Source organism: Barbus barbus (assembly GCF_936440315.1).
Source record: "Barbus barbus genome assembly, chromosome: 35".
In the NCBI taxonomy this organism is placed as follows: domain Eukaryota; kingdom Metazoa; phylum Chordata; class Actinopteri; order Cypriniformes; family Cyprinidae; genus Barbus; species Barbus barbus.
Window position 1 is genome coordinate 16,283,928 of NC_136763.1, and position 27,934 is coordinate 16,311,861.

At 35.9% G+C, this 27,934-nt stretch overlaps 1 protein-coding gene across 1 annotated transcript; it reads left to right on the forward strand.

Moving 5' to 3' along the window:
* LOC306854790 (chemokine-like protein TAFA-4) lies at positions 1 to 24,439 on the forward strand (the record flags this gene model as incomplete). Its single annotated transcript, XM_079393020.1, has 4 exons — positions 1 to 115; positions 10,139 to 10,294; positions 21,468 to 21,592; positions 24,428 to 24,439. 4 exons carry the CDS (start codon positions 1 to 3, stop codon positions 24,437 to 24,439), a joined length of 408 nt encoding a protein of 135 aa, XP_079249146.1.
* Positions 24,440 to 27,934: the final 3,495 nt, after the last annotated feature.

The window sequence follows — 27,934 nt, forward strand, 5'->3', positions numbered from 1 at the left end:
ATGAAGCTGTGGGGGCAGTCAGTGTGGCCATTGCAGATTGTACTCTTGGTCACCTTGGTAATGTGCTCGTGCCAGTCGGTTTCTGCGGGTACACGGAGTCTGCGGGGACACACAGGTATGTCAAAGCCCTGTTGGCTTAATTACAGGAGAGTAACACAAAGCAGATCATCTGGTTTACTCTCACACTTCAAGTCCAAAGCTCAGAAGACTGTTATTCATTCAAGTTCTTCTCCTGCCTCTTGTGTGTTTGTTAATTAAACAGATATTCCAGGTAGAAGTTAAGCCCAATAAACAGCATTTGTGCCAAAATGTCGATTACCAAAAAAATAAATTTCCACCTGTCCGTTTTCTTTAAAAGAGCAAACATCTGGGTTACACTGCGCACTTACAGTGGAAGTGAATAGGGCCAGTCTTTAAAAATGAATAAAGTATAGTTACATTTTAACATAGTGTTATGTGCAATTTTTCAACTTTGTAGCCATGATGAAATGCCACAAGGAAAGCAACAATGATAGCAAAGGATTCTTCACATTTTCTGTTTAATGAATTTGAAAAATTGCCTTCAGAAAGGTGTTATAGAGTAATTAAGAGATCTTTTGTCCCATTGTCAATCGGTTAATTGAATAATTGTTAACATTAAAGTTATTTTCTCATTCTTTTTCTCTGTTATGGATGTATTGTTTCTTTATGTTGTGAATAAACTGTATGTGTACCACCTGTGGGGGCTAAAGGCAGATTTCCATGATAATAGATAAAGTGTAATATAGCCAGAAAAATTATCAGAACAAATTTACACCCCAAATAATACATACATTTTGACAAATTAATAATCCTTAGTGCTTTTATGAAATCATAACCTTCACATATCTGCTTTTTTGTGTTAAAAATAATTTTTTGTTATAATTATGCCACTAATTCAACCCTAATATTCAATGATGCTTTCAGCTACCAATAAGAGTATGTTATTATCATCTCTTTTTAACACATTTCACCATGTTTAAATCCAGTTATATACAAAATTAGTGTAGAAAATGTAAAAAGTCCTCAGATTCTGTCCACCCAGTGAATGTAAACTATAGAGGATGGCGGTAAACCTTTCAACATTCAGTTTGTTTTTGCAGCCCATAACGGACATTTAACATGGCTTGACCTCTAATATAAACACACAATTACCATTATTGTCAGCGCTGTCCTGTTCAGGAGATTAAATGCAGGTCGTTCGCATCCGTATCATATTTATATGATAGTGCTCCTGCCCTGCAGTAATATTAAAATGGACAGCAGCAAAGTCACTCTTTTCATTAGACTTCATTCCTCCGCAGTAAGGAGTTTTAAGCAAAGCGACAATTCAGTAATGACTATAATAATATGTATGATCTTAAATGGTCAGGTAATAAAATCGTCACACCTCTGCGTGCCTCTGTACACACACACACACACACACACACACACACACACACACGGATACAGACCAACCCATCTTTGTGAAAAAAAGAAGGAGGGTAACTAAACTAATGTCCACTTCCCCACACTAATTGACACCCACGAGCTAACTAATTCTGATTTGCATAATTCATGAAAGCTTCCCTCATGGCGACGAAGTGACCAGTAGTACATAAATATTTTAGCATGCCAAAAGGTCATACTCCGGCTCTTTCGCTGAATCATTCATATTATGCAAAGTCCTTCCCCAATGTCAGTGTTGCTCCAGCTAATTATCACACTTTCTTTAATTACGACTTCTCTTTGTTTAGTTGTTGCTAATGCAAGGTGACCTTTTTGCTGGCACAGAAATGCCACCAGCATCTCGAGTCGGTCTGACTGATGATGTTACTTTTCATTTTGACGGGGAGAAGAGGTTACTTTTCTAACAGAGGTGTTTTTAATCAGCTCGCTGTTAATTACAACAGCAGTGTGTTGTGAAGGTCACCAAAGTTTTCACATTTCATATACCACCAAAGTGGATGTCATTACTGGTTTCAGCCCTATCCTTAATTTCAAGGGAGATTCTTGCTAATTGGGTAAAAATTTGTTGTTTGTTGTGAAATTGCACATTTTCAGGAGAACAAAAGAAAATGGTGAACTGTTGGCAAAAACAGAAAATCGCTTTGCCAACACTTTTCATTGATTTGCTGCTCAGTTATTTGCCATGCAGTGTCTATGTTGGGGAAAGTTTCAGAGTGACTTTTTACATCGACTGGCTGCACAAAGCGGCTATTTGTACCTCAATAGTCTAGAACCCGACCTGACTACCAAAAAACCCCCCCAAAAAAACAACAAAAAAAGCTGATTTAGATGTTGGAGAAGTGGACTGGAGAATGAAGCATGCTTTAATATTTTTGCATAGGTGACCAGGCTTATAAAAATTTCTTTTAATGAAAAGTAAGTAGAAAAATTGTAAAAGTTACTAGTAGTGATATGCTAAATATTATTATATTCAATATAAGTATTCCCTATTTAAAGTGTAATTTTCCATATTTATATAATGTATAACATTATATAATGTTTTAATATAAATTATATGTTTATATCATACATACCATTCAAAAGCTTGGGGTTGATGATTATTAATTATTAATTAATTATTAAATGCAAAAATACCCATAACATAGTATCATTTTATTTTGCAGTGCTGTTCTGCATGTACATACTATTTGTTGTAGCAATAAGCTTCTATATTCTTTCAGGCAAAGAATTGACATTGGACTTCATTCAAATTTCAGCCGTTTACTGAATGTTCTTGTACAATGAAGAGAAACAAATAAACTCAGCTCAAAAAACTGTCGCTCCGTCTTTCTTTCTTTCTTAAAGGGAGCGTCCCTCAATGCTTAAAGGCAGTCCAATAATAAACAGAGCATTACAGAATAAACATGGTGGATGTTTAGCCAATTTACACACAAATTTAAACATATTAAAATAATATGCACTTCTAACTTTAATATAAAATTTTAATAATTAAAATTATGGCTCTTACACTATGTACTTGTTATAGTAATTACAGTAACTGGGTACTAAACCTGAACCTACCCCTAAACCTAACCCTAACCCATGTACCCTGTTTTCGAGTACTTTATTAGATAAGTACACTGCAAGTACAAGTAAGTGCATGTACTTTTAATACCTATACTGTAAGTGCAACCTATAATAATTGATCAAAAAATGACAGTAAAGGCAGTTTTCAACTATGATGATAATAATAATAAATGTTTCTTAGGCACCAAATTATAGCTGAAAAGATTTGAAGATTTGAAATCATATTATATATAAAATATTTAGGTGTTTTATTTATCTTAATGATGTAATTATAAGCTACTATCTTATTATATAATACATAATTACTACACAAAATGTCAGTAGCACAATTAGTATGTTAATGATAGCATTTTCCAATTAATAAACAGTAACATCTTACCTGTAACTTGAGAAAAGCAAGTTCTTCATTGCAGTGTCTCTTGTGACCACATGGTGGCTCTGAAGCTCTATAAATGCCTGTACAGGAATAAGCCCATGTGTGTCTGATTGAGAAGCAGTAATGGGTAATTTGTAAAGTTCTCCTGTGGAAACATGGACACTAATGGGAACGGATGGTCTGAATCTCACCCAAACGAGGCAAGGGCCATTGACTGATGGTTGACACTGAAACCAGACACTATAACTAACAACCACTTTTTCTTGTCTTGCGTGTCCAGCCATCCTTGTCCATGCTTGCAGGTAAATAGAGACAATAGCGTGTGAGCAGCTGCCTTTGTTCCAGTCTGCTGTAATAGGCCCTTATATAGCCAACACCGAAGGCCAACAAAGTCCCAACGCACATTGCCTTTAATGAGTATACACACATTCTCCATGCCCACACCAACCATTCGGGGCCATTTTCGACACATCGCTTCAGCCTCCATTTAGTACAGTATGTCAAAGTGAGTCACCTGGAGCCAAAGGCCACCCACTCTGAGACCTAATTTGTGTTATGTGAGCTGTGCTTTGGTCTGTGTCAGTTTTGTCCATTCTTACACTCATGACATAAAGATTAAACGCACAAGTTCAAACGTCCGTACAACATTGTTCAAGCCGATGTTTGACACATCCAATTAAAAACTACAGCTAACCTGGAGCTATTACCTGGTCTGAGTCATGGAGGTGTGTGGAACATGTCAGCTGGGCTCGGGTAGTACGTTACGGGTGTTCTTGTTAGAAAGCTTGTTAGTTTTATTTTGTGTCACCTTGCACATTTAATTCTGTCACGTAGCCGTTCGACTGTAACTGCATGGTTCTTTCTTGAATGCTGAAGCAGTCATTACATGAGGTATTATTTTAGGAAATTCACATCCTGAATACCTCATTTTAAATTAGTAAAAAAATATGGATGGACAGATGGAAAGCTGTGCAATACAGCTACTAGAAAGAAAACATTTCTGCACAGTGCTGTAGCAATTTTTTTTACTTTTTATTCAGCAAAGAATCCTGGTTTATACAAAAATAGAAGTACAACTATTTTCAACATATGTGCATCACTGTAAGCAGCAAATCAACATATTAGAATGTTTTCTGAAGACTGGAGTAATGCAAACTGTTTTTTATTTAATTGTAATAATATTTCACAATATTACTGTTTTTGATCAAATAAATGCAGCCTTTGTGAGCATAAGGGACTTCTTTCGAAAACAAAAATATGACCTCAAACTCACATTGACTTCACATTGATCATCTGGGATTCAAACATCTGGAAATAAACAGAATGTTTAAGAACATAAAAATGTAAGGAAAAATCAAGAGTTTTGGTCACATTACTGTGCAAATAAGATAACTTTAACTGATAACATAATTTGTTAATCAAATACATAAAGAAGGAAAATAAAACTTATTTTTAAAGACTTTTAGACGGCTGTATCTCATATGTTAGCAGGTGTTCGAGACATTAGCGGCTCTGCTATTGTCACTGTCTTGTCCAGCAAATGCTGCCAGGTATGATTGTAATTTTACAAACGAAACTGTCGCACAGAGATAGACTTTATAAATTCCGTTCTTGTCAGCTTTTTTCCGTCTTTGTCACTATCTGACCAGAAGTCATGCAGAGTAAGTTTTATTATTTGACACAGACCCATGTTTCAATAAAAGTTGTAAAAACTCCTGTACAAGATTTTACGTATGGGTCAGAGAGGGCAAGATTAGCCTATTATGTTATTTCTAGCACAATTGTTTATATAATTATTCACACTAAATGAATACATTGCATTGACAGTCCTACTCTAAGTGCATATTTTTTGTCATCACAATCAACCAAGATCCCTTAAACCGAGTCACAAAATGTCTGTCCTTTTGGTGCTGTCACGCTAGTCAGCTATTGACAGCAGAAAGACATGCTTCTTGATAAATCGCACAAAGGCTCACCCACCTCGCACTGTCAGAATATATCAATCGCCTGGCTGCCCCATCAGCTCAAGGTAATGGCGTTTAACTCGACACCCAGATGCGTCCGCCACAGGGATAGAGACAGTTAGCCATGCTTGAAATCTTATTTGATTTCAGGCTGATCTGAGATTTATTACTCTGAGACCATCATAACAGCGCTTTAAAATCCAGAACAAGATGACTATGGTGTAACGCAGAGCGGTTAATTCCAGCTAGGAAAAGCCGCGCAAAAAATGCACGATTATCCCTGGAGTCTGCTCACTGTGCTTAATGGTGCGGCGGAGAATTTTACAAATGACTTCTGCTGCCAAGTGTGTAAGAAGAGGCAGATACAGAGAAAAGCTTATTCAGATGCATTTAAACTGTTCATACACCACAAATTTTCCATGCCTGTTCAGTCATTATTAGCTTAATGCCACGTTACAAGCAATCTAAACTTCACAGAGCTCATGTTTGTTGGTTGCTGCAGTCCTCAGGGTCAGAGATGTGTCAGATGAGTGTCCAAGTGTGTGAGGAAGGTATAAGATGTGAGAGATAGTGTGAAGTGTGAGACCTTCTTCCTGTGATTTCTCTGCACAATGTTGTTAAATCCAGGCAATTGCTCATCAGTTTGACTGTAAATGACTGTTAATGGTGTATAAAGGGTTGTTTTGTGCATGAGTGTGTCGTTGGAAGCAAGCAACTACTTAGGAAAGAAGTGGGTTGTGTAGGATTGGTGCTTAGGTCTCTTCTGTGACCCCATTATGCCAGTAGAAGGCTGTATGGCCTTTGTTCTTGGGGTTTGGTGGTGATGGGGTGTCTTCCCCTGAGCACTGAGCCTCCAACCTCTTGCTCCCCTGCACACTAACAAGGTGCACAGAACCCACACACAAATGCACATACGTGCAATTTGGAACATGCTGCACTTCCAGGAAAGCTACTCTCTTAAAAATAAGTTCCAATTAGAATCAAAAAAGTTTTGGTGATGTGATATGCAGTTGCTTTAAAGCATTATATGCTTGTGGAAAAACTGGATAGCATAATATATTTATATGTACACTACCATTCAAAAGTGTCGAAAAGTCTTATGCTCACCAAGGCTGCATTTATTTGATTTAAATTATATTGTGAAATATTATTACAATTTGCAACTAACTGTTGTGCATTTTAAAATATTTAAAAATTTCATTTATTCCTGTGATGGCAAAGCTGTATTGTCAGCATCATTACTCTAGTATTTAGTGTCACACGATCCTTCAGAAATCATTTTAATATACTGATTTGCTGCTCAAGAAACATTTCTTATTATTGATGCTGAAAACAGTTGTGCTGCATTATACATGTCTTTGTGTCACGATGCAACATTATACATGTCTTTACTGTCACTTTTGGTCAGTTTAATCCATTCTTTGAATAAAAAGTATTTCTTTAAAAAATGTTTTTGAGTTCAAACTTTTTGATGGAAGTTTATGTTTTGCAGATGCTTTTATTCAAAGACTACTAGATGATGTTCACATTGGTCACAGTGCATTTTGTGTGGGTCACTGTTCAATGTCCAATGTAAAATCTGGGTACTAAAACCAAACCATCTGAGAATAACAGCTTTAAATTACTTTTAACGAAACCTCTGATCTGAATGACCATTACTTGAAAAACTTAAAAATCCCCCCCCCCCCCCCCACAAAAAACACATAACTCAAAATCCATATAGTGAAAAAAATGGATGAACCTGCTGCTGCTGCTGCTGCAAAAAGAAAAAAAAACATGGGAGAACCTTAATTTTCAAGAATGTAATGAAATAAAGAATAACAATTTAGTATTATTTATAAACTATTATAGTTTTTATTAATATTTTGAATTTATAGTTTTTGTTTTGAAATTTTTTAGGCATTTCAAATTAAAATTTTCATTTTAGTTTTTCAGCTAATATTGATGTTATTTAAGCTTTTTTGAATTATCGAAAATAGTTAAGAATAACAATACTTTAATGCTTCAGATATCACACATATATAAATCACACATCACAGACACTTTTTCAGCTAAAATTCCTCATCTCCGGAATACAGAAGTGCACCATCCATCATTCACGATACCTGTGCAGGATCCGACGCGAGGCCCCTTGGTGTCAGTCATAGTCACAGTTAGAGATCTACCCTTATCTGTTGTTTATCCGGCGATGTTGGGGCTGACAGAGACGAAGCGTATTAAGCTCTTGAGTGGCACGTGCACACCCATCCAGCCTGTAAGCATTCGCCCCCTGGACTCCACATGCTTTCTCTAATTAAAGCCCAGTCGGCAGGGTCCGTGTTGGGGAGAGAGGACAGGGTGATGGGGTAATGTGGCTACACGTGGAACCTCAGGGGAAGAAGGTAGAGGGGTGAGTACAGAAGGAAATGAAAAGAGAAGGAAGAGTAGAAAGAATGAGACCTCTCTAAGCTGAGGAGCAACACCTTTCCCAGGAGGAAGCTGTCAAACAAACTCTACATCATAGCGGGAGAGCGAGTTCACGGCCTGATGAAATGGAAACCATCATGTTGCTCTGTGTGTGTGTGCAGACCCACCATGTCCAGCTTATGTTCAGAACAAAAAATAAATAAAAAATGTCCAGCTTATGTTCAGAACAAACCAAAAAAAAAAGTCCAGCTTATGTTCAGAACAAACCAAAAAAAAAATGTCCAGCTTATGTTCAGAACAAACCAAAAAAAAAAAAAAAGTGTACATTTAAAAGAATAAGGTTTTTTTTTTTTTTTTTTTTAAATCAGTCAAGATACTTTATTGCATTACTTTCCCCTAGAAACATAAAAATGACAGCATTTTGTTGCTGATCATAATAATTTGTTATTTGCATTCTGACTAAAATGTTTATGCATTTTATGATTTATGATAATCTGATTTAATGATCAGAAATCAAATGCTGCATATAATACTCATTTAAGATAGTTTTTGGCTACTTCTCATAACTACACTTCCCATAATTCTGTTGCAACAAAATTACACAATATATTGAACAATGGTCACATTCTTCATACTTCATCCTAATAATCCCTATACACTTGATTGGCACTATCACTCTCTCTCCTCTGCACCTGTAGCTGGTGTGTGGTGAGCGCACTGGCGCCGTTGTCCTGTGGCTGCCGTCGCATCATCCAAGTGGATGCTGCACACTGGTGGTGGTTGAGGAGAGACCCCCCCCACATGATTGTAAAGCGCTTTGGGTGTACAGCAATACACAATAAAGCGCTATATAAATGCATCATTCATTCATTCATTCATTCATTCATTCAACTTAAACCATATTCCAGTAAGTTGCCTAGGCATCATCATAGGCATCATTCTTTTTTTCATCTGATATTTTTTTATTTAGTTAACAATAGCAACATTGTAATGCCACATTGTAATACAAAGTCACATATTGTCACATATATATTTTGCGTTAACACTAACAAGCTTTGTCAGTAAAGGCAGAGGAGGTGAAGAAAGGTGGTGATATTACCCAATGCATTCATATTTTTCCAGCCTAACACTTCCATCATATCACATCTCATAAAGCACTTCTGAACTTGTAAGTGGGAACTTGGTAGGAGGCAATACTGTATATATGACCTTTTGCATTTCTTACAGTTGTGTATTAAAGATATGGTATGTGTCACTGGAATATGTGTTTAATGTATTTTTAGACATTGCTGGTCATTCCATTCCTTTTCTTAAATATCAGACACATTTCAGATTGATAGGGGTTGTTCGTGTTCCACTGTGCTGCATTTCCTTTGTTTTTCTACGTAAATATGTGTTAGTCTAGCTTTATAAATACTCTAGTTACAATAAAGTCCAACTTAAAAAAAAGTTTCTAGATCTGTGTCTAATGCTTTCAAACATAAAAATGCTTTCTGATTGAATGGCCCCATATTCCATCCTGTAATGAAAGTTGGGTATTAATGTCCCAAGAGAAGAAAGCTAAACGTTCTCCTCAAATCCATGTCACCTGCTTGTTCTCTCTCATGACAGCAGGGCAGATGGTCATGCCACCTATAAATTTATCAGTAAAAACAGACTGACTAGTTACTTTTGCATTTAAGGAATTCTAATGGTATTTGATAACTTCATCCACACTGTGATTTAAATCATTTGGAAATGTTATTTTCTTCAGCCACCTGTTATATTAGCTCTAAATATGGCATAATGCATTATTACCATCTACATTGCAGCATTAGCCGATTCTCACACACCTTACTGCATATAGAGGAGACAAATCTTGGTTGTAATTGAGCTCTCATGTTAGACTGGCTAAAAAAATAAATAAATAAAAAATTCAATGCTCAAGCGATTTATTTACACTCTGAACACATCTACACTCATTATGTATGTACTGCTAGGGGAAGTGGGAAAGAAAAAGAGTGAAGACTTGGACCTGGCAGCCCTTAAGCTGCTTGTTAGATGCTGCTGCTCTCATTAAATATAAATGCTGTTTCTTAAATTGAGTGGGTTATTATTATTAAATATTAGGGTTAAATCCATGAGCAAACCTTTACATAACTTTGTTTATTTACATCTATACACAAATAAAGTTGGCATTTCCTCTCTTGATCTTTTGCTGTCTTGTTCTGCTAACTGAAAGAACAGACTTTGTATAATGTTGTAACTGGGCAAGAGAAGAGCAGCATTTCTTGATATTTGTTTGATTTTAGTGCATATTTCTATGACCTGCTTCACCAGGGAAAAGTAAAGTATCTCTATTTTTTGTCTTTTTCCACAGCTTCATACCAGGTGAAGCAGGGAACCTGTGAGGTGGTGGCCATCCACCGGTGCTGCAATAAGAACAAGATAGAGGAACGTTCACAAACCGTCAAATGCTCCTGCTTCCCTGGTCAGGTGGCCGGGACGACACGTGCACAGCCTTCTTGTGTGGAGGGTAAGTGCTTTTCATGTGTTGCTAATTCCCCTTTATTGGCAAAAGACATAGCTATTTCATACATTTCAGTGCAGTTTCTAGGTGAAATGAGCAGTAAACGGCAGCAAATTATGATTACAGGGGCAGATTATCTATGAATAAAGGCAAATGTTAGAACAATTCCTTGCAAAATACTATGCTACAACCTCAAAACATGTTTACTTTAATGCATGATTTGTAAACTAATACATTTTAATGCCTGAATCACATAATCCGCTCCATATGTATGGCTTTTCTAACATAGTAAGCTTGCTCAGTAGCTCACCTGGTACAGCATTGTGATGTATGAGTCCCATGAAACTTGAGTTGCGCGCAGAGTCATATATTTCTACATAAACAGTAGTACAGTATGAGAATGTTTATATGACCCAATTTACCCTGGTATTATCATCCATCTTGTGTGTTCCATTCACACATGATCAGCACATAGACGTTACCATTTATACCTGATGTTAACCTGTCTCTTGTGGCCAATTGTTAATGGGTTTCATTGGGAAAAGTCACTGATTTGGCAAAATATTAGATAAGCCATTATCCGTGTGACAAATGTGACTACACTGTCCTCCGCTTCATCTCTTCTCTATTACCTAAAGGTTTAGGACAAGAGAGTGTAGTTTAGGTGATGAAGGAGGTTTAAATGTGTCCCTTCGGTCATACTGTACGCTCTTTAGTTATGAAGGCAAGAGGGCGAATGCTGGCAGCCATTTTTCTTCTTAGTCTTCTTTGACACCCGAGACAAAAGACCCCAATAGAAAGTAGGGAGGGCTGAACCAGGGGAGGTATTCCATGTTATGACTTTCATGGCTCTCTTTGACTATCGTTCATGTTATGACAAAAATGGGTCCTATGCACATTTTGTATTTTCCAGATGTGAGGCTGCAGGACTGTATTATGGAGGCACAAGGAATCTGATGTAACCGAGAGAAAGATAACCAAAAACTATAAAAAGGATCAAATACACAAGCATAGGGATAAATTCATATGATTTTTGTATTTATATATTGTACCATAATGCCTGTATAACAAGACAAGTAATATATTAATGAAATTATGTATTTTATATATATATATATATATATACATACAGTCATGGCCCAAAATATCGGCACCCTTGGTAAATATGATAAAAGAAGGCTGTGAAAATTAATCTGCATTGTTAATCCTTTTGATCTTTTATAAAAAAAATTCACAAAAATCTAACCTTTCACTGGATAGTAAGAATTTAAAATGGGGGGAAATATCATTATAACAACGTTGTTTGCACCGCGCTCCTCCGTTACTTGATTTTTTTATTTTGGTGTGTCAATCTGTTAAATTACTTTATATAAGAAATTATGATCCGCACTCACGAGAACAGTCTTCTTTTTCCATTTTATTTGACGAACATCACCAGTGGGGGAAAAGACAAACGTTTCGGCTACCAAGCCTTCCTCAGTGTGTAAAGCAATTACATCCCTCCACCCACTTTTCAAGTCACCAATTATGTCGACGTCATCACTCATTAGTCAATGTTGAATCACCACAATCATTAAAACATTTCCCTTTAACTACTAAACAATTTTCATAATACAAAACAACATATTCACTAGTATATCACGCTACACATCTGTGACTGAGGCAAGAATTATCTTATTCATTTATCACTTTTATACAAGCCTACAGATTAAATAAACAATTAATTTATCATATATATATATATATATATATATATATGTATGTATATATACATACTACTGTTTAAAATAATGGTTTTCTATTTGAATATATTTTAAATAATTTATTCCTGTGATGGAAAAGCTGAATTTTTAGCAGTCATTACTCCAGTCTTCAGTGTCACATCATCCTTTAGAATTTTTTTTATAATATACTGATTTTCTGCTCAAGAAACATTTATCATTATTATCAAGGTTGAAAACAGTTGTACTGCTTAATATTTTTGTGAAAACCGTAATGCTGTTTTTTATTTTATTATTATTATTTTTATTTATCTCAAGGTTTTTGGTTAATTGAAAGTCCAAAAGAATAGCATTTATTTGAAGTAGAAAATGGTTACAATGCAATGGTTTTTACTGAGAGTCTTTTGATCAGTTTAATGCAAAAGCAGTTGAAAGTAACAGTACTATTATTATATGTTTAGGATATTGCATATTTTATGCATATATTTGCATAGGTGCATTTTTCTTTATCTTTTAAAACTATTGGTATACACAGAACGGCAGAAAGAGAGTTGGAGAGGCCATGTGAGAACTCACATCAGAGGTCATGTTAGCTTTGTGCTGATGTAAGAGAGTCAGTATGATTGACCTACGTTTTTGTGCAGTGAAGGAGAGAGTAGTGAGGGTCATTTTCTCTATCAACATCGCTGGATCTCTAGATCCCTCAGGCCATCAGTCTCACTTTCTCCCTCAGGACCACACAGCCCTCTGGAGGGAGGTCACATAGGAACATTTTCTCCACTTCTGAAGCTTCATAAATATCTAATACTCAGCGCAGAGTTGGAGAGTAGCTAACTAGAAGTAGTGACAAGACTAACTACATTTTTCAGTAGCTTAGAAACGGTGTAGCTTTTCTAGAAATAAATAAAGTTTATTTTATTTTATCACTATTTTACACCAAAAAATTGTGGTGAGAAATGAGAAAATGAGAAAATGCTTTATGTCACATTATATGGCATCAGTTATAAGGTTCCATGCATGTGAAGCAAAAATGAATAAATGCATAGTTTTGTATAGTGTATAGTGATAGTTTTTGACAAAAATATCATGCAGCACAATGGTTTATCATTGATAATAATGATAAATGTTTCTTGAGAAGCAAATCAGCATATTTAAATGATTTCTGAAGAATCATGTGAATATGCAAACAAAAAAAAAATTCAGGAGCTTTTGTCCTGCAAATGTCACTTTATACTCTATGTATTTAATCTTATTTTTTCAATACAGTGTTAAAACAATAAAAAGTGTGATGGGAGTAATTGTGACTTTCCTGTGGTATATTACAGAGTAACATATTTGATTGCTTATTATATTTATGGTAACACTTTAGTATAGGAACCAATTCTCACTATTAACTAGTTGTTTATTAGCATGCCTATTGTTAACATATTGGGTGTTTATTAGTGCTCATAAAGCAAATATTCTGCATGACCATATTCTACATCCCTAATCCTACCCAAAACCTAAACTTAACAACTTACCTTACCTTACTATTAATAAGCAGCAAATTAGGAGTTTACTGAGGCAAAACTCGTAGCTAATGGTGAGAATTGGACCTTAAAATAAAGTGTGACCATACTTATTTTTATATGATTGCTGTATTAGATATTTGTATTGTGTCTTTCTTCAGTATGGCCATTAGAGGGCACTTTACCCATTCATATATCATTAAAACATCAGTGAGCACCACAGAGGAGCCTTAGATAGAGCTGAAAGAAACTTCATTAAAACCTTCAGAGGATGAGAGTTGGGATATACCTTCTTATGGCAAATCAACTAGGATCAGAATATGATCAATGATGCACTGAGAACTTGGGCTTTAAATCTCATTCAATGAGAATGTAATAAATAAGGAATTAAATATCTCTGCTGTCTGATGTAGAGGTCCTTTGGTACTCTGTTCTGGCTGGGACCGTATCTCTAGTCACTCCTCTGTGAGCTCCTGAGTCTCTGCAGGCCTCTACTGACCTGCCCATTAAAATCTCATTAGAAGGAGCGAAAGGAAGGTAGAGAGAGATTCCCTTTGGCGCTCTGTGGGGAGATCTGCTTCACTCTGCATGAGGGCCTCTCTTCCTGCCCTGTGTGCCCAGGATTTGTGCTCTGCTTTGGGGCTTGAGGCGAGCCCCCTCTGAGCCTCTGCCATCTGTGATTTGGGTATCAGTACTCAGCCACACATACAGGAACTTCAAAACCCTGTCTAATAAGTCTAGTATCTAGTTCATAGACATTTGTCCACAAGAAGAGCCATGATTCAAACATAAGCCTGGGTTTATTTTGCAGTCACGCCAGACTTACTGTACATTATATATTCCTTTTTAAAATAATAGAGTGATCCGAGCGACATGAGATTAGCACAGCTATAAAAGTTGATTGCCAGGGATAGTCATACAGGGACTGTCTAAATTAAATACTTTGAAAATTAATATAAATATGAATAAATAAATATATTTGATTGCAGGTTCTAGATATGTTTTTTATATGTTATTTAGATATGTTATGCTGCAGTGTTACACTTGTTGGAATTTTTAAACCACACAGTCCAAATGATTAAATATATATATATATATATATTAGTGCTGTCAAACTATTAATCGCGATTAATCACATCCAAAGTAAAAGTTTTTGTGTACATAATATATGTGTATATTTGTGTGTTTCAGGCAGGCAAATGACCAATTCCTAGATCACCTGTAAAATGTGGCAAACATGCTTAGTACACTGATTATTCAACCAGTTTGGTCAGTAAATTTAATTTGAGTTTGTAGCTTTTTATGAATTCAGGCAATAAAATCTGCTCCAACATAATTACTTTAAGTTTTTTTGGTACTCTAGTTTAATTTTCTGCATTGGTTCAATCTGTTGTTGCTGGGTCCTTGTATAAACATAAACACATGTTTAAACAGTGATTAGTCTCACCAGTGTTGAATTAGTTTAGAAACATGCAACCAAGAAGCTTATGCCAATTACAACAAGCTTGTACCTTACTCTGTGTCTTATGCCAACGTAAGGCTGTGGTTACATTTATGCAGTGGTAGATGTGGAGAAAACCCACAGTGATTTCTTGACGCACAGCGAGTGATGTGTCGGATTCGTGAGCTGGAATGCCTGCTGTTTAATAAATAGGTCGGTGGGGTCAGGTGTGTTTCCTGTACTGCTCTTTGGGCTTATCCTTAAGGGGACAAATGTGCTGTTAGCCTGCGGAGAGTGATACTGAATTAATACACTGCATTAATGTGTGTCAAAGGCAGAATCTGTAGCTAAGCTGATAGTGTTGTAAATTAGGTCATTTCAGGCTTTGTGCTGCTGAGACGGAGTGCTGGGTAATCTAATAGACGGGTATAAATGGATTTGGATTGATACTAGGGAGTTTTGAGTCTCTGGTGCATAAACCACAATGTCAGGTGTGTTAGCTGGGAAGCACACCCATATGCATATACATGTACAGATATACATTATAATTTTTATTTTTTTACCAATCCCATGTGCAAGTATGTATATTTGTGAAAAAAATTTGTGTTCTTGCTTCCTGTGTAGGAATTTGTTTTAACTTTGGAAGCTTGATTCAATCATCAAAATGTGGAATTCTGGATACCTAAAAACATAATTTTGTATTGTGCAATTTCTGTGCTGCGAGTGTCAACAAGTGGAGTGCTGCAGGGATGATGTATTTTTGTTAGCATTTTTAGCACAAGTTAGCATCTTAGCACTTCTGGTTCCATTGCCAGTCAGTGAGTTTTTGGAATGATTTTGGTTAAATGACTGAAATTAAAGGTCTGTGGTTAAAACAAGCTAAATATATTTTCATGTTTTATTACCGATGTATTCAAAATACACCATAAATACCTACTTGTGATACTAATAAGCTTTTACTTGTCTTGAAAAATGTTATCTTGGCAAACTCATCTACTCACCAGTCCACTTTTTCAACCTCGTTGTCTTATATCACACTCTTGCAAACTATTCATACTCAAACCTACAGAGAGTATGTTTTTAAAGACTGAAAGAGCTGTTGGAAGCTTACTGATGGTGACAATGAAGTAATGTTGCTGCGGTGTAGTTTGTTTATAGCCTATATTTAGCTTCTGATGACTGTATTTAGGCTTCAAGTTTTCTAAAAGTTGTCTTCATAAAGAAGATTATTATGGTGAGCTAAATAATTTACTGATGTTTGTCACATGGTTTATATAAATATATAATCTAAAAGCCAATGGAAAAATGCTATAGGGTTGTTGTCTAGGGAACCAGGGTGATGCTAAATTTCACAAAATATGCTCTATTATGATAGTTTTTCAAACAGGTTTCTCAAACACTCCCCCCCTCTGCCATTGGTCGGCCAAACAGATTGTCCTGTCCCAAATGCACACCATTGGTTGAATCAGTGTTGCTGTGTTGGGATGCTGAAATAAACAGATGAATGTTTGATGTTCAAATCAGTTACAAATGGCTTATGTGCGACTAAGATAGGCTACATGTAAAAATATGAAACTTACATATGCAAATCTTACATTTTCAAGCACACAAATTGAAATGCTGATTGTTTTTCCTTTTATCTCACATTGTGACATATGCATCATATCGACAATAGTGGCAATGTTTGTGTATTTGAGAGAGAAAGTGATTTAGAATTCTTATGATTACCACATGTTGGGTTTCCCCACCAGGCCCACTACAACATGCCACAAACCCCAGTGCCAACAATTACAAACACAAACAAGAAGAGACAGACAGTGAGACACTTTCTCAAGATGTCTGACATGCTGTTCCCATACCATCTTGCTCTCTGCTTTTCCCTCTCACCAGTTTTTTTTCAATCTGTCCTCCCCTCTCTCTTTCCCTCCAACGTTACTCGTCGGCGTCTTTTCCTGCAGTTTCCTCAGCCACCACATGATGTCAGACACATTTCAAACACAGCCAGTTCATACCTCTGAAATGGGGGTTGCAAAAATATATCTGTATCCTGGATAGTCTGTCACGTCTGTAGCAATGACACTGTCTAAATCCAACAAGGCGCCATACAGGAAATCAAAGCTTAAATTAGTGCCTTCTTATCCTCAAATAGGGCTTTTCATGACTGAAAATAGAAAGACCATCAGTGTCTTGCAGTTGTCCCTGCCACTTCAGCACTAAAATCGAGAAAAATCCTTTCAAGTATGTGGGCTTTGGCCAAACTCTATCCAGTTAAATGCCTAAATGGTGGAGTGAGAGGTCTGGTGTGGAAAAGCTGAAAAAAGGGTTCAGACAAAGCTATCCACAACTGCAAACTTAAAGCCATTTAACTCCTGAAAAGCTTTAGCATCTCAGCTGGCCTTTTTCTTTGGGGAAGTTTCAAACCCTCAGTCTAAAACACCTGCTCTAACATAGGCTACTATAAAAATATTATTATTATTTTTTCTCTCTTTTTTAACAATTGGTCAGTTTGAGGTTCTTGACCCTACTTGTAAAATGTAATTTATTCCTGTGATAGCGAAAGCTGAATTTTCAGCGTATTCAATGTCACAAATTGGCTGATTTGCTGCTCGAGAAACATTTCTTATTATAATCAATGTTGGAAATAGTTGTGCTGCTGAATCTTTTTTTGGAAACCATGATGCTTTTTTAGTCTGTGATGAATAGAAAGTTCAAAAGAACAGTGTTTATTTGAAATAGAAATCCTTTGTAAACATTGTAAATATTTTTCTGTCACATTTAATCAATTTAAGGGTTACTTGCTAAATAAATGTATGAATTTCTTTTAAAATCGGAACAGTGGTGTACATATACTCTAGGACTTGGTGGGACAACATGTTGATTTATTGTTCTGCTAGTCCTGCAAATGAAAGAAAAATATTTATTTTGATTATTTTGTCTGATAATAACGGGTTGAAGGAGAGGTGTGTTTAATGGGAATTTGAAACATGACTGTGAGCTCTCCGCAAGAAGCGGATGCCCATGACTAATATTTATCTTCACAGCAATTGTTATTTGATGCTGACTCAAAGAATACACTCACATTGTTTTATGTTTGTTTAGTTTCACGACACACTCGCGCAGACAAATTATGGAGAGCTCTTGGCAGTAATGAAAACTTAATTTCATACGGTTGCCATTATACCTAATAATGACCACATTAATGCTAATTATGCACCCACTGATTCTCTGAACCACTGGGCTTCACACAGATGGAAAGACAAACACACAGTAGTTACTGTAAGTCACGCCTTTGCAACTGCTTATTTTGTTGATTTACAAGCAGCATCATTTGACTATAGCCGTCCTGCTCTCCAAATCTACAAACACACACATGCTGTATGAACCCCTGCTTTCATGTCCTGTAAGGCGTTCACTCATAATACTTGAGAGGATTTGCGCATGTTCCTTTGCATAATTCCATGTAAAGCTCATTTTCGCTGTGTATATTCTCTCTCCTTCTATTATTGAGGACAATGGGCTTGTGAGTGGCTCTCTTATGGACGCACTCATCTCAATGAGCCTCATTTGAACAGGCTATTGATCGGCTTCTCAGAACTGGATTTAGAGTAAACTAGGCTTCTTTGGAAGTGACATGGGAGAGCTTGCACTGCTCAGAGGACTTGGAAAGCAGAGTAGCAAGGGTATTTTCAAATGTATTGTATTGATAAAAATTTGGATTTGATAGGTATATTAATGCTAAAGGTGATATATAATATATTCCTTCACTGTTAAAATATAGCTTACTACGTAAAAGGGGACTTTTTTGTCAACCGAACCCATCTGACCTAAAATATTTATATTTATTTAATATTTATATGTATTTAAGTTAATATTTTAATAATTTAAAAACGAATTAATTTGATTTAAATTGTATTTGTTTTTATTTTAGAATATTTGTTTTTTTTAAGCTTTTCATCAGCTCTCATGAACCCCAGTTTGGGAAACCTGTTAACATTGTTGGTGTTGCTTTAAAAAACATTTCACATGGTAACTTTCGCTCAACCAATGGTGTACATGCGTTTAGAGCGGGACCACTTATTTGTTCATTGTTTCATTGTTTCATGTGGTAAAACAATGCTAGTGTTTCAGCAGTTATACAACTCATATTTAACATTTAATAGCAGATATGATTATATATTTGAGAAGACATCATGTGATTATTATGTAGTTATGATGGAGAAGCTGTTTCCGATGTACCGCTATTCAGAGTGGATAATGGAGCATCACTTCCTGCGTTATGACAAATCAAGCTGGTAGCAACATAACTTTTTTTTTCACACTATTATCTTCTTGTATGGTGTTAACAACTGTTTATTCAGCCTGTGCTTCAGCAGTTGTCTATTTGTGAGAAAATTCTTGATCTTTCATGTATTTCCCGCTATGTTTCTCGGTTGGGAAGTGATGTGATCTGTATTAGTCATCTTAGTTGTTTTGCTTGCCATTGCAGGTCAAATCTACACCTGAAATTTTTCATTATTACAGGCTTTAAAATGGTCACTTTTGATGAAAACTTGAGAAAAATTATGATACTCTGAAGATAATAATGTTGAGAATAGAACCCATGGTAACGCGGGTGTAATAAACACTGGTGATTATCTGGAAAGGTCTTTTTAAAGCATTATCCCTCACTTTCAACTCAGGAAGTCCCTAAGTGACATATAATGAACACCCAGGTTCAGTCATGTTACAATGTGTGCATTTTTTGTTGCCATGGCAACATTTGCAAAATGGTGTTCTGTCTGGTTGGCACATGTTGCAGTGTCAGCTATTTTTAAAACGCTTGTTTTTGTTACTAAAGGTAACAAGGTTTCAACCCATGCAACAATTCTAATATTTTAATAACATATACTAGATTATTCTTAACCTCATTTTAATATTTTTTTTGAACATACACATATATATATATAAGTAAAGTAAAGTAAAGTAAAGTAATATATATATATTGTGGTAATATATATGTATGTCACATTGGGCTATTAATCTTATAAAAGTAGGTGGAATTTTGATGTGACGTATTTGTCACATTAAAGGGATAATTCACCCAAAAATGAAAATTTGATGTTTATCTGCTTACCCCCAGGGCATCCAAGATGTAGGTGACTTTGTTTCTTCAGTAGAACAAATTGTGATTTTTAACTCAAACCGTTGCAGTCTGTCAGTCATATAATGGCAGTCAATGGGACTCACGGCTTTGAGAGAAAAAAAAAACATACATAGACAAAACCAAATTAAACCCTTGGGGTAAGCAGATAAACATCAAATTTAGATTTTTGGGTGAACTATCCCTTTAAGAAAAATGGTCATGAGCTGCTCAATTCATTTAGCTGATTCAATTATTTGTGTTATATATTTTCTGCTGCTCATTTCAAAGCATATTTTAACAAATCTACGTGCACGTTTAATATGTTGACCTCCAGTGTGAGGTAGTTATTTATTTTTATTCAGGTCGAATTGTGAAAAAAAAATAAATAAAAAAATTTCTGGTTAAACCATATACCTGAAAAGGTAGAATTTTGATATGTTACAAAAGAGTTGTTGTAAAATTTAATGGTCACAGTTATGTGGATTTGAAATATGTTGTGGCGAAGCAAATAAAATATAAAAACTGTATTACTTCTGGAAAAGATTTGTGTTATATCTTCCCAGAAAAGTAATAATTTTGATATATGTTGTGGAAAAGCAAATTATTATTTAGCAAAAAAAAATTAGAAAATTTATTTTTTTTTCAATTGAGAAATAAACGCCCAATGTAACATATATGTAACATGAAAAATTTATCATAAATGCCCAGTGTGTCATATATGTAACATTACAGATCTTTCACACGGAGGGGTTGTATTTCAAAAACAACTGCAGAAACATGTTATAAGTGCATGTTCCATTTGGTCTGTTTATATGCACTGTAAAAAAAATAATCGTAAAAAACGGTCAAATGACTGGCAGCTACGGCTGCCAAACAAAAACCGTAAAATAAATGAAAAATATCTTAATTCCAATAAAGTGCAAAAACTATCATTTTACAGATTTTTTCATTAAAAGTTTTAGAAAAAAACCCTGTTATTTTACAGGTTTTTCCTTGTTTGAATTAAGATATTTTATCTTAATTTTACGGTTTTTGTTTGGCAGCCGTAGCTGCCAGTCATTTGACCGTTTTTTTTACGATTATTTTTTTACAGTGTAAAACTGTTATTTTATGGATTTTTCCTAGATTATAATGACCAAACACCTTCAATAAAGTGACAGCACTAAAAGTTCTACAGAGAAACACTGTTATTTTACAGGTTTTTCCTTGTTTGAATTAAGATATTTTACCTTCATTTTACGGTTTTTGTTTGGCAGCCGTAGCTGCCAGTCATTTGACCGTTTTTTTACGATTATTTTTTTACAGTGTGCCCCATAATTTTCCTATAAGGAGAAATTCGTCCAGGTTCTTATGGGTTAATATTTAATTTTCTCCATCTCTTTTTCAGCTTCCATCGTGCTGCAGAAGTGGTGGTGCCAAATGCACCCGTGTTTGGATGGTGAGGAGTGTAAAGTTCTTCCAGACCTTACTGGTTGGTCCTGCAGCACCGGTAACAAAGTCAAAACCACCAAGGTGAGTGAGCCAAGTAAAAGCGAGGTACATTTTGCTGACGTGGTTTATTTGGTTCTTAAGGAAATAAGGACCACACTGATTAACGCCTGGTTGCAATCTGACACATGCTATATTTAAGTCCAAGAGAGCCAGGTTGGCACAGAAACTGTCTTCTGCCCATGGAAAGAGAACCTTTTTATTTCCATAAAAGTAACTTTTAAACAGACTTTTCTAAGAGCTACTATATATGCCATCAAAAAACTCCCCAGGAGTATTCTCAAAGGACGTTTCTTTGAGTACCCCTTCTCCCAATGCCTTTTTCTCAGGCAAACCATTCTTCAAAGCAACATTTTGTTGAGGCCTTACTTTTATAAGACAGTTCTCTGAAGCTCCTGAGAGTACAACTATGTTATGAGATAAAATTGTCATATATAGGGTTTTGTAAAACAATTAAACAAACCTCTTCAAATGTTAATGTGTTTTATGGGCACATTACAGCAGGAACACAGTTCTTTTTTTTTAAATTGGTACTACAGTACATCCCTACATTATGTTATAGGCAGACACATCACTCAGACTTTCTAAAAGAGACTTTTTAAAGAATGAGCAAAGCTTGAAGATATATAAAATTTCAGAGTAACTCCACAGAGTGAATAAATCCCCAAGGACTTCAGTCTCACAGAGAAAAGATTCAAAGTCCGAAGGAGAGTTTTCAAAAGCCGAGCCTAGACAAACATGCAGAGACAACATTGTTGGTCCATGCTAGCTTTGATTTGAAAAAGGCATAAAAGCAAACAGTAAAATGGACTTATTTGCAATTAAAGATGTATATTTTGTGCATCAGCTCATCGGTTTAATGCCTCAAAATGTCAGTATTCAAGCTAAAAATAGATAAGATTGATGAGATCAGGTTTTCATACAGAAAGAAAGTTTTTAAAACTTTTAAAAGTTAAATGCTTACCTGATAAATAAAGATTAGAAATGAGACTATGAGATGTGAGATTTGCTTCTTTTTGTTCGGTGAATGCTGGGGTGACTGCTGTTTCATGCAGTTGTGACATACAGGTGACATAACGTTGTGTGAGAACACAACTGCCATAAGAATAATTGCTCAGAGTTATAAAGTAACAGCAGAACATCTGTTATGTTCATTAAAATGCATTATGGCTATGAGCTCCGCTGAGGCTTTCAAATTAAGAGTCCTAATTAAATTGGTAAGAGGGAGAGACGAGAAATGAATGACGGCTCTGGGTTTTCATTCACGATTAATGACTGTTTATTGAGTCCATTATTGGCTGAGTTGACTGTCAGTGGGCTAAGCCCCGCCTTCTACCACCACAGGAGCCAATGGGCTGCAGTGAGTCACAGATGGGAGGCGGGAGGGTGCGTCTTACTCCATTGAGCATTAATTCTATATTTAATAGCAGTGGAAATGAAACAGTAACCAGCAGGCTTCAGCTCACATGTCACAAGAGATTGTGGCGATGAGCCAGCATACTTATTGTGTTCTCTCTCTGTCTCTTTCCATCTGCTTTCTTATATATTTACATTCTCCTCCTGTACCATCTGCATAATATCTGTCCTTTATGTTTTTATTATCCTGCTCCAGTGCATGCCTTTCAGCTGTACAGCTGCCATACAGCTTAATGTCTCTTTCCAACACTAAAGCATCTGAGTGCACACTTCAAATATGTAGAATTAATCTAAAATATACATATTTTTAAAATCATTTTAAAATAATGGAATTTGTTTAATAATGTTAATAGTGTTTTGAAATACTTAAAATGTTTAAATAACTTAATAATTTTATACTTCAATCAAGGAACAAAATTGTATGCTGTAATTTTTTTCTTGCCCCATTGACATATTTATGGTAGCACATTATTTTAAAGATAATTTCTCACTATTAACTAGTTACTTATGAGCCATGCATATTACTAGCATATTGGTTGTTTATTAGTATTTATGAAGCAGACAATAATGCCTTATTCTGCATGACCATATTTTAGATCACTTAATCCTACCCCATACTTAAATTTAACAGCTACCTTACTATTAATAAGCAGCACATTAGTTTTTTATTGAGGCAAAAGTTAGTTGTTGTTAATAGTTAGTTAATAGTGAGAATTGGTCCCCAAACTAAAGCGTGACCATAATTATTAAGCATAAAATTATTTTAAGCATAAATGTAATGTAATATAAGGAGATTCATGTTTAAAACAAGAAAAACTAATCAACTTAATTCAAGATATATTCTCTTAAAACAAGCATGCACACTTCACACTTCTCTCTCTGAGATTTACATGCAACAAAAATATTTTTATATATGAAGAGTTCATTTGCAAAAACAGATAACTCAGTTTTGAACAGTTCTCAGAAATCATGTTTTTTCATTATGCATTCCAGTTAATCTCAATCAAACTGCAGTTGGGTTATTTTGACTAGGTTAACCCCTCAATAAAATAAAAATAAACAGCAAAAAAAAAGCAAACTAATACAATAAAACACAATAAAAACATGATAACATAATAAAAAACATGATTTTTGAAAACGTATTAGTTATCTGTTTTTGCAAATAAACTCTTCATATAATTTTTATAAAATAGTAATGTAATTATTTATATAATACAACAATATAATATACTATATAATTTTCTTATATAGTATATGTATTACCATAACAAATAAGGACAATTATGGCTAAAACATGACACATTCTCTGAAAAAAAAAAAACCTTAAAAAAAAAAAGATATACTACTGAAAAAGACAAAAATATTAATTAAACATTTCAATGCACACCTTGCCATTCTAGTGATTTTCTAATATGTTAATCCTACCTCCCTTTTTATTCATAGGTCACTCGATAGCAAGAACATGTGGCACAAGACTCCTTACCAACTTCTAATGGAAATCTTCTAATCTTGTTTAAGACACTGACATTATAGAGGATTCCGTACATGTGAAAGATGGACAAACTCACTGTAGACTATAGATGGCTACCTTGCTTCGACAGAAGATATGAGGATGGACAAGGATCTCTGTTTAAACCTGAGGTTCGACTGAAGATGCTGGACACACATGTGCTCCTGTGAGAGACTGCATTTGTCAGCTGAAAGTGACTTTTTGGATTTCCACCGGCTTTCTTGCGTGTATGTGTGTGCATGTGTGAGACAGATAGTAGGACGTGGGACTTGTAGGAAAAACTGTGGACTGTTCAGACCTGTCTTGGAGCTTGTGTGTCTGTGTGTAAGTGTGTGTTAGTCAGGTTGATGATGATGAGACAGTAGTTGAACGCTGTTTATCCGCTTTCCAGCACACAGCAAACTTTATGTTCATGTGTAGGGTGGGATTGCTCTGAATGCGTGATTCACAAGTTATCAATTTGCTCTTTTGGGTCAAATGTTTCCTTTAAGTTATTTTGCACTTCTAATTAGGGTTGCTGAATAGGATCATAACAACAAATAAAAAATTCATGGGCGACTTTTTTGCACTAGATTAGATCATATGGAAATGTTTTCTGTTTTCTAGTCTTTTACTGTCCGTGTAAGATGGAATTCAAGAGAGAAACATTTATTAAGCTTCCTTCCACAAATGCGCAAAGTAGAAATGCAAGTGATATAGTCATCAGTAAAACAATGGTAAACTGCAGTAAAGTACAGCTCTTCCTTGCTGTAAAATGTTACGTAGTTTGAGCTTTACAGATGCAATCCCCTTCAAAAAAAAACTTTTAAAACTGACAGCTGGCTAAAAACATGTTACTCTGTAAAAAGGTCCACAAACTACTTAAAGGTGCACTAAGTACATTTTTCAACAAGATTTAAAACTTAAATTAATAATATGGATAAATGTTTAAAATGCTGATTACTTAAAAATAAAATCAGTTTTAATCTGCAAATGGCACATTGCACCATGATGCTTTAATCACATGACTTGCCCAATACTACTCATTGGCAATCCCTATTACCAGACACTGTTGGTTTCAGAATAAATTAATAAGAGGGTGCCATATGCAAACTTTTACAGTACATCCACGCCCCTAGGTGTCAGTATAAAATTTAAGTGATCTGTAAGTGAAACATAACCAGAAAGTTACTTGGTGCACTTTTAAACAAAGGAAATACAGTCTCTTGTTTTTAACGTTCTTCTTTCTGGTTTAACTTTGAAGCTCTCAAAAGTACTCTGTGAAGTTCTGAAAACAGGCTAGCAATGTGTCGACTGAGATAATGAACATGTGATACGCTCCAATGTGAAGAGGCATAACTCATGCCCAATACTGCAATGAAATAAAGTTTGAAATAGAATCAGCTCCACCTTTCATCACTGGTTTTCTAATCTCAATGTGTTCCTCCACAGACTCTAACCTAACTTAAACTTGAATTCTGAACTCTAACCGGCCCTTTTGTTCGCTCTTGTTGAGCATTACCTTTTCCAGGGTTGGATCGAACTTGCAGAAAGACGCTGTCCATTGTGTCTTTATCTCTGTATGTCTTTCTCAGGGCTCTGGTGGCTTGTGAAGTGTCGAATGAGGTTTTCTCTCTACAAGACAGCCCTGTACGCTAGGCTCGCCCTGGGCCTGCCCAGACGTCTGCAGGCTTCAAAGCCCCTTCAGACTCCAACCGTCTTTGTGAGCTGTGATGAATGTATCAGAACCACTGTGATTCCAGTGTTGAGCCTTGGGAGATAGGGTCGAGTGCCATCTCGAATTCTCATTACTGAAGCCCAGGATACCGCCAGCCCTCTCCTGGGATGGTCCGTGTGTATTTTTAGGTCTGCTGCTATTGGGAAAAGCTCATCCTGTTCTTGTTTCAAGTGGTCAACTGGAAGTGCATGAATGATGACTGAACATTTTCTCAGTTTTTTTTGAGGTGTGTTTGTTTGTGTCTGCCTGCATATGTTTATCTAGAGATGTTGTGTCGGGATGTTCTCCCGGGAAGCAGAAAGCCGCTAAATCCTGATGCAAACACGGAAGGAAGCCTCTTCACTTGTCGTCCTGAGAGGCTGCCATGCTCTGAGGATGAACCTGATACATAGTCTGACCCAACATCACTTGGTTGAAGAAATAATTTAAAGACAATTTCTGCACCATTCCCTAGTGGCCGCAGCCTGTTGTTGCAGATCCGGCCTGTCGCAGAGAGAAGAAAAATTAGATGAGAATCGCCAGTAGGTCAGTGATATTTCAAAGCACAGCTGCACCGCATTTGTAGACATGTCCGAGTGGTATTGGCGCACATGTGAGTCTATGATACTCAAATGATGTATATATACACCCGCTGTTTTCTATACCTCTAAGTGCTTTAAACAGCCTGGGAAAAGACTTGCTGTGCACGACCCACAATTTCGATTGGCGGATCGATGTTCTTCTCTGCCGGGCGACTTGAACCTCTCGTCAAAATAAAGCAAAAGAGAACAGCCAATAAGTGTAAGATTGCAGGCAGATTTCATAAGTGAGTTTACTGTTTGTCCTCAAATCTCTCTGCGTCCCAGGAGCCCACTTAAAAACTGGCTCGCTCCATGGGGTGGCACGTACCTAGCATTCTCCTCAGCAATGAAAAGAAACAAAACCTAAAGCAAAGATAAACATAAGCAGTGCTGTTTCTACTCGGGCTATCCTCCGTTGTTGAGTTTAATTCACATTCGCTCGGAGTTAACGTTTCTTACGGCTGTGTTTGTGTAGAAAGTGAATTGAAACCTTGATATAAACAACAGATTATTATGTGCTATGAGGGAGCCGTTGTAAACACCAGGACTGGGGAATGTTTATTACAGAACTGAGCACACATGCTGCATCGTCCCCGAACTCGGAATGAATTTGATTGACATTCCCTTCATATCCAGTTCTCAAGAATTCTCCACTGGCACTGCTGTCACAATACAATTTGTCAAAGTGCTACAAAGCATAAATAATCTATGATGTAAAATGCTTAGATTGAATAATTTATGGATACTAGGCTATGAAATAATGAAAAGTATGAAAAGCAAATGACATCTTGTCTGGTCTTTGAATTAGAGTGATGTGCTGCTTGCTTTGACAGCTCAAATTAATTACTGCATATGACGACCAGCTACAAAGAATTATTGCTGTTCCGGGCATTTGCAAGGAGATGTAAAACTTGGATTTTGAGGACACATGGGAAGGTTTTCAAAGATAAATGACATTGCATTTTCGGTCTGAAGACATCGGTTTTTGGCGTAATATTTTAAAGATGTTAAAGTTATCCCAGGTTAACTAAGGCTAATCCTGACAAGAAAAGCAAACTGCACAATCTATTTCCAACATTTAAATTTAGGTGTTAATATGAAAGTCATGTTCGGGGTGATTTACCCACAATTTCCATAAAATTGTGAATCACAGGGGAGTGGAA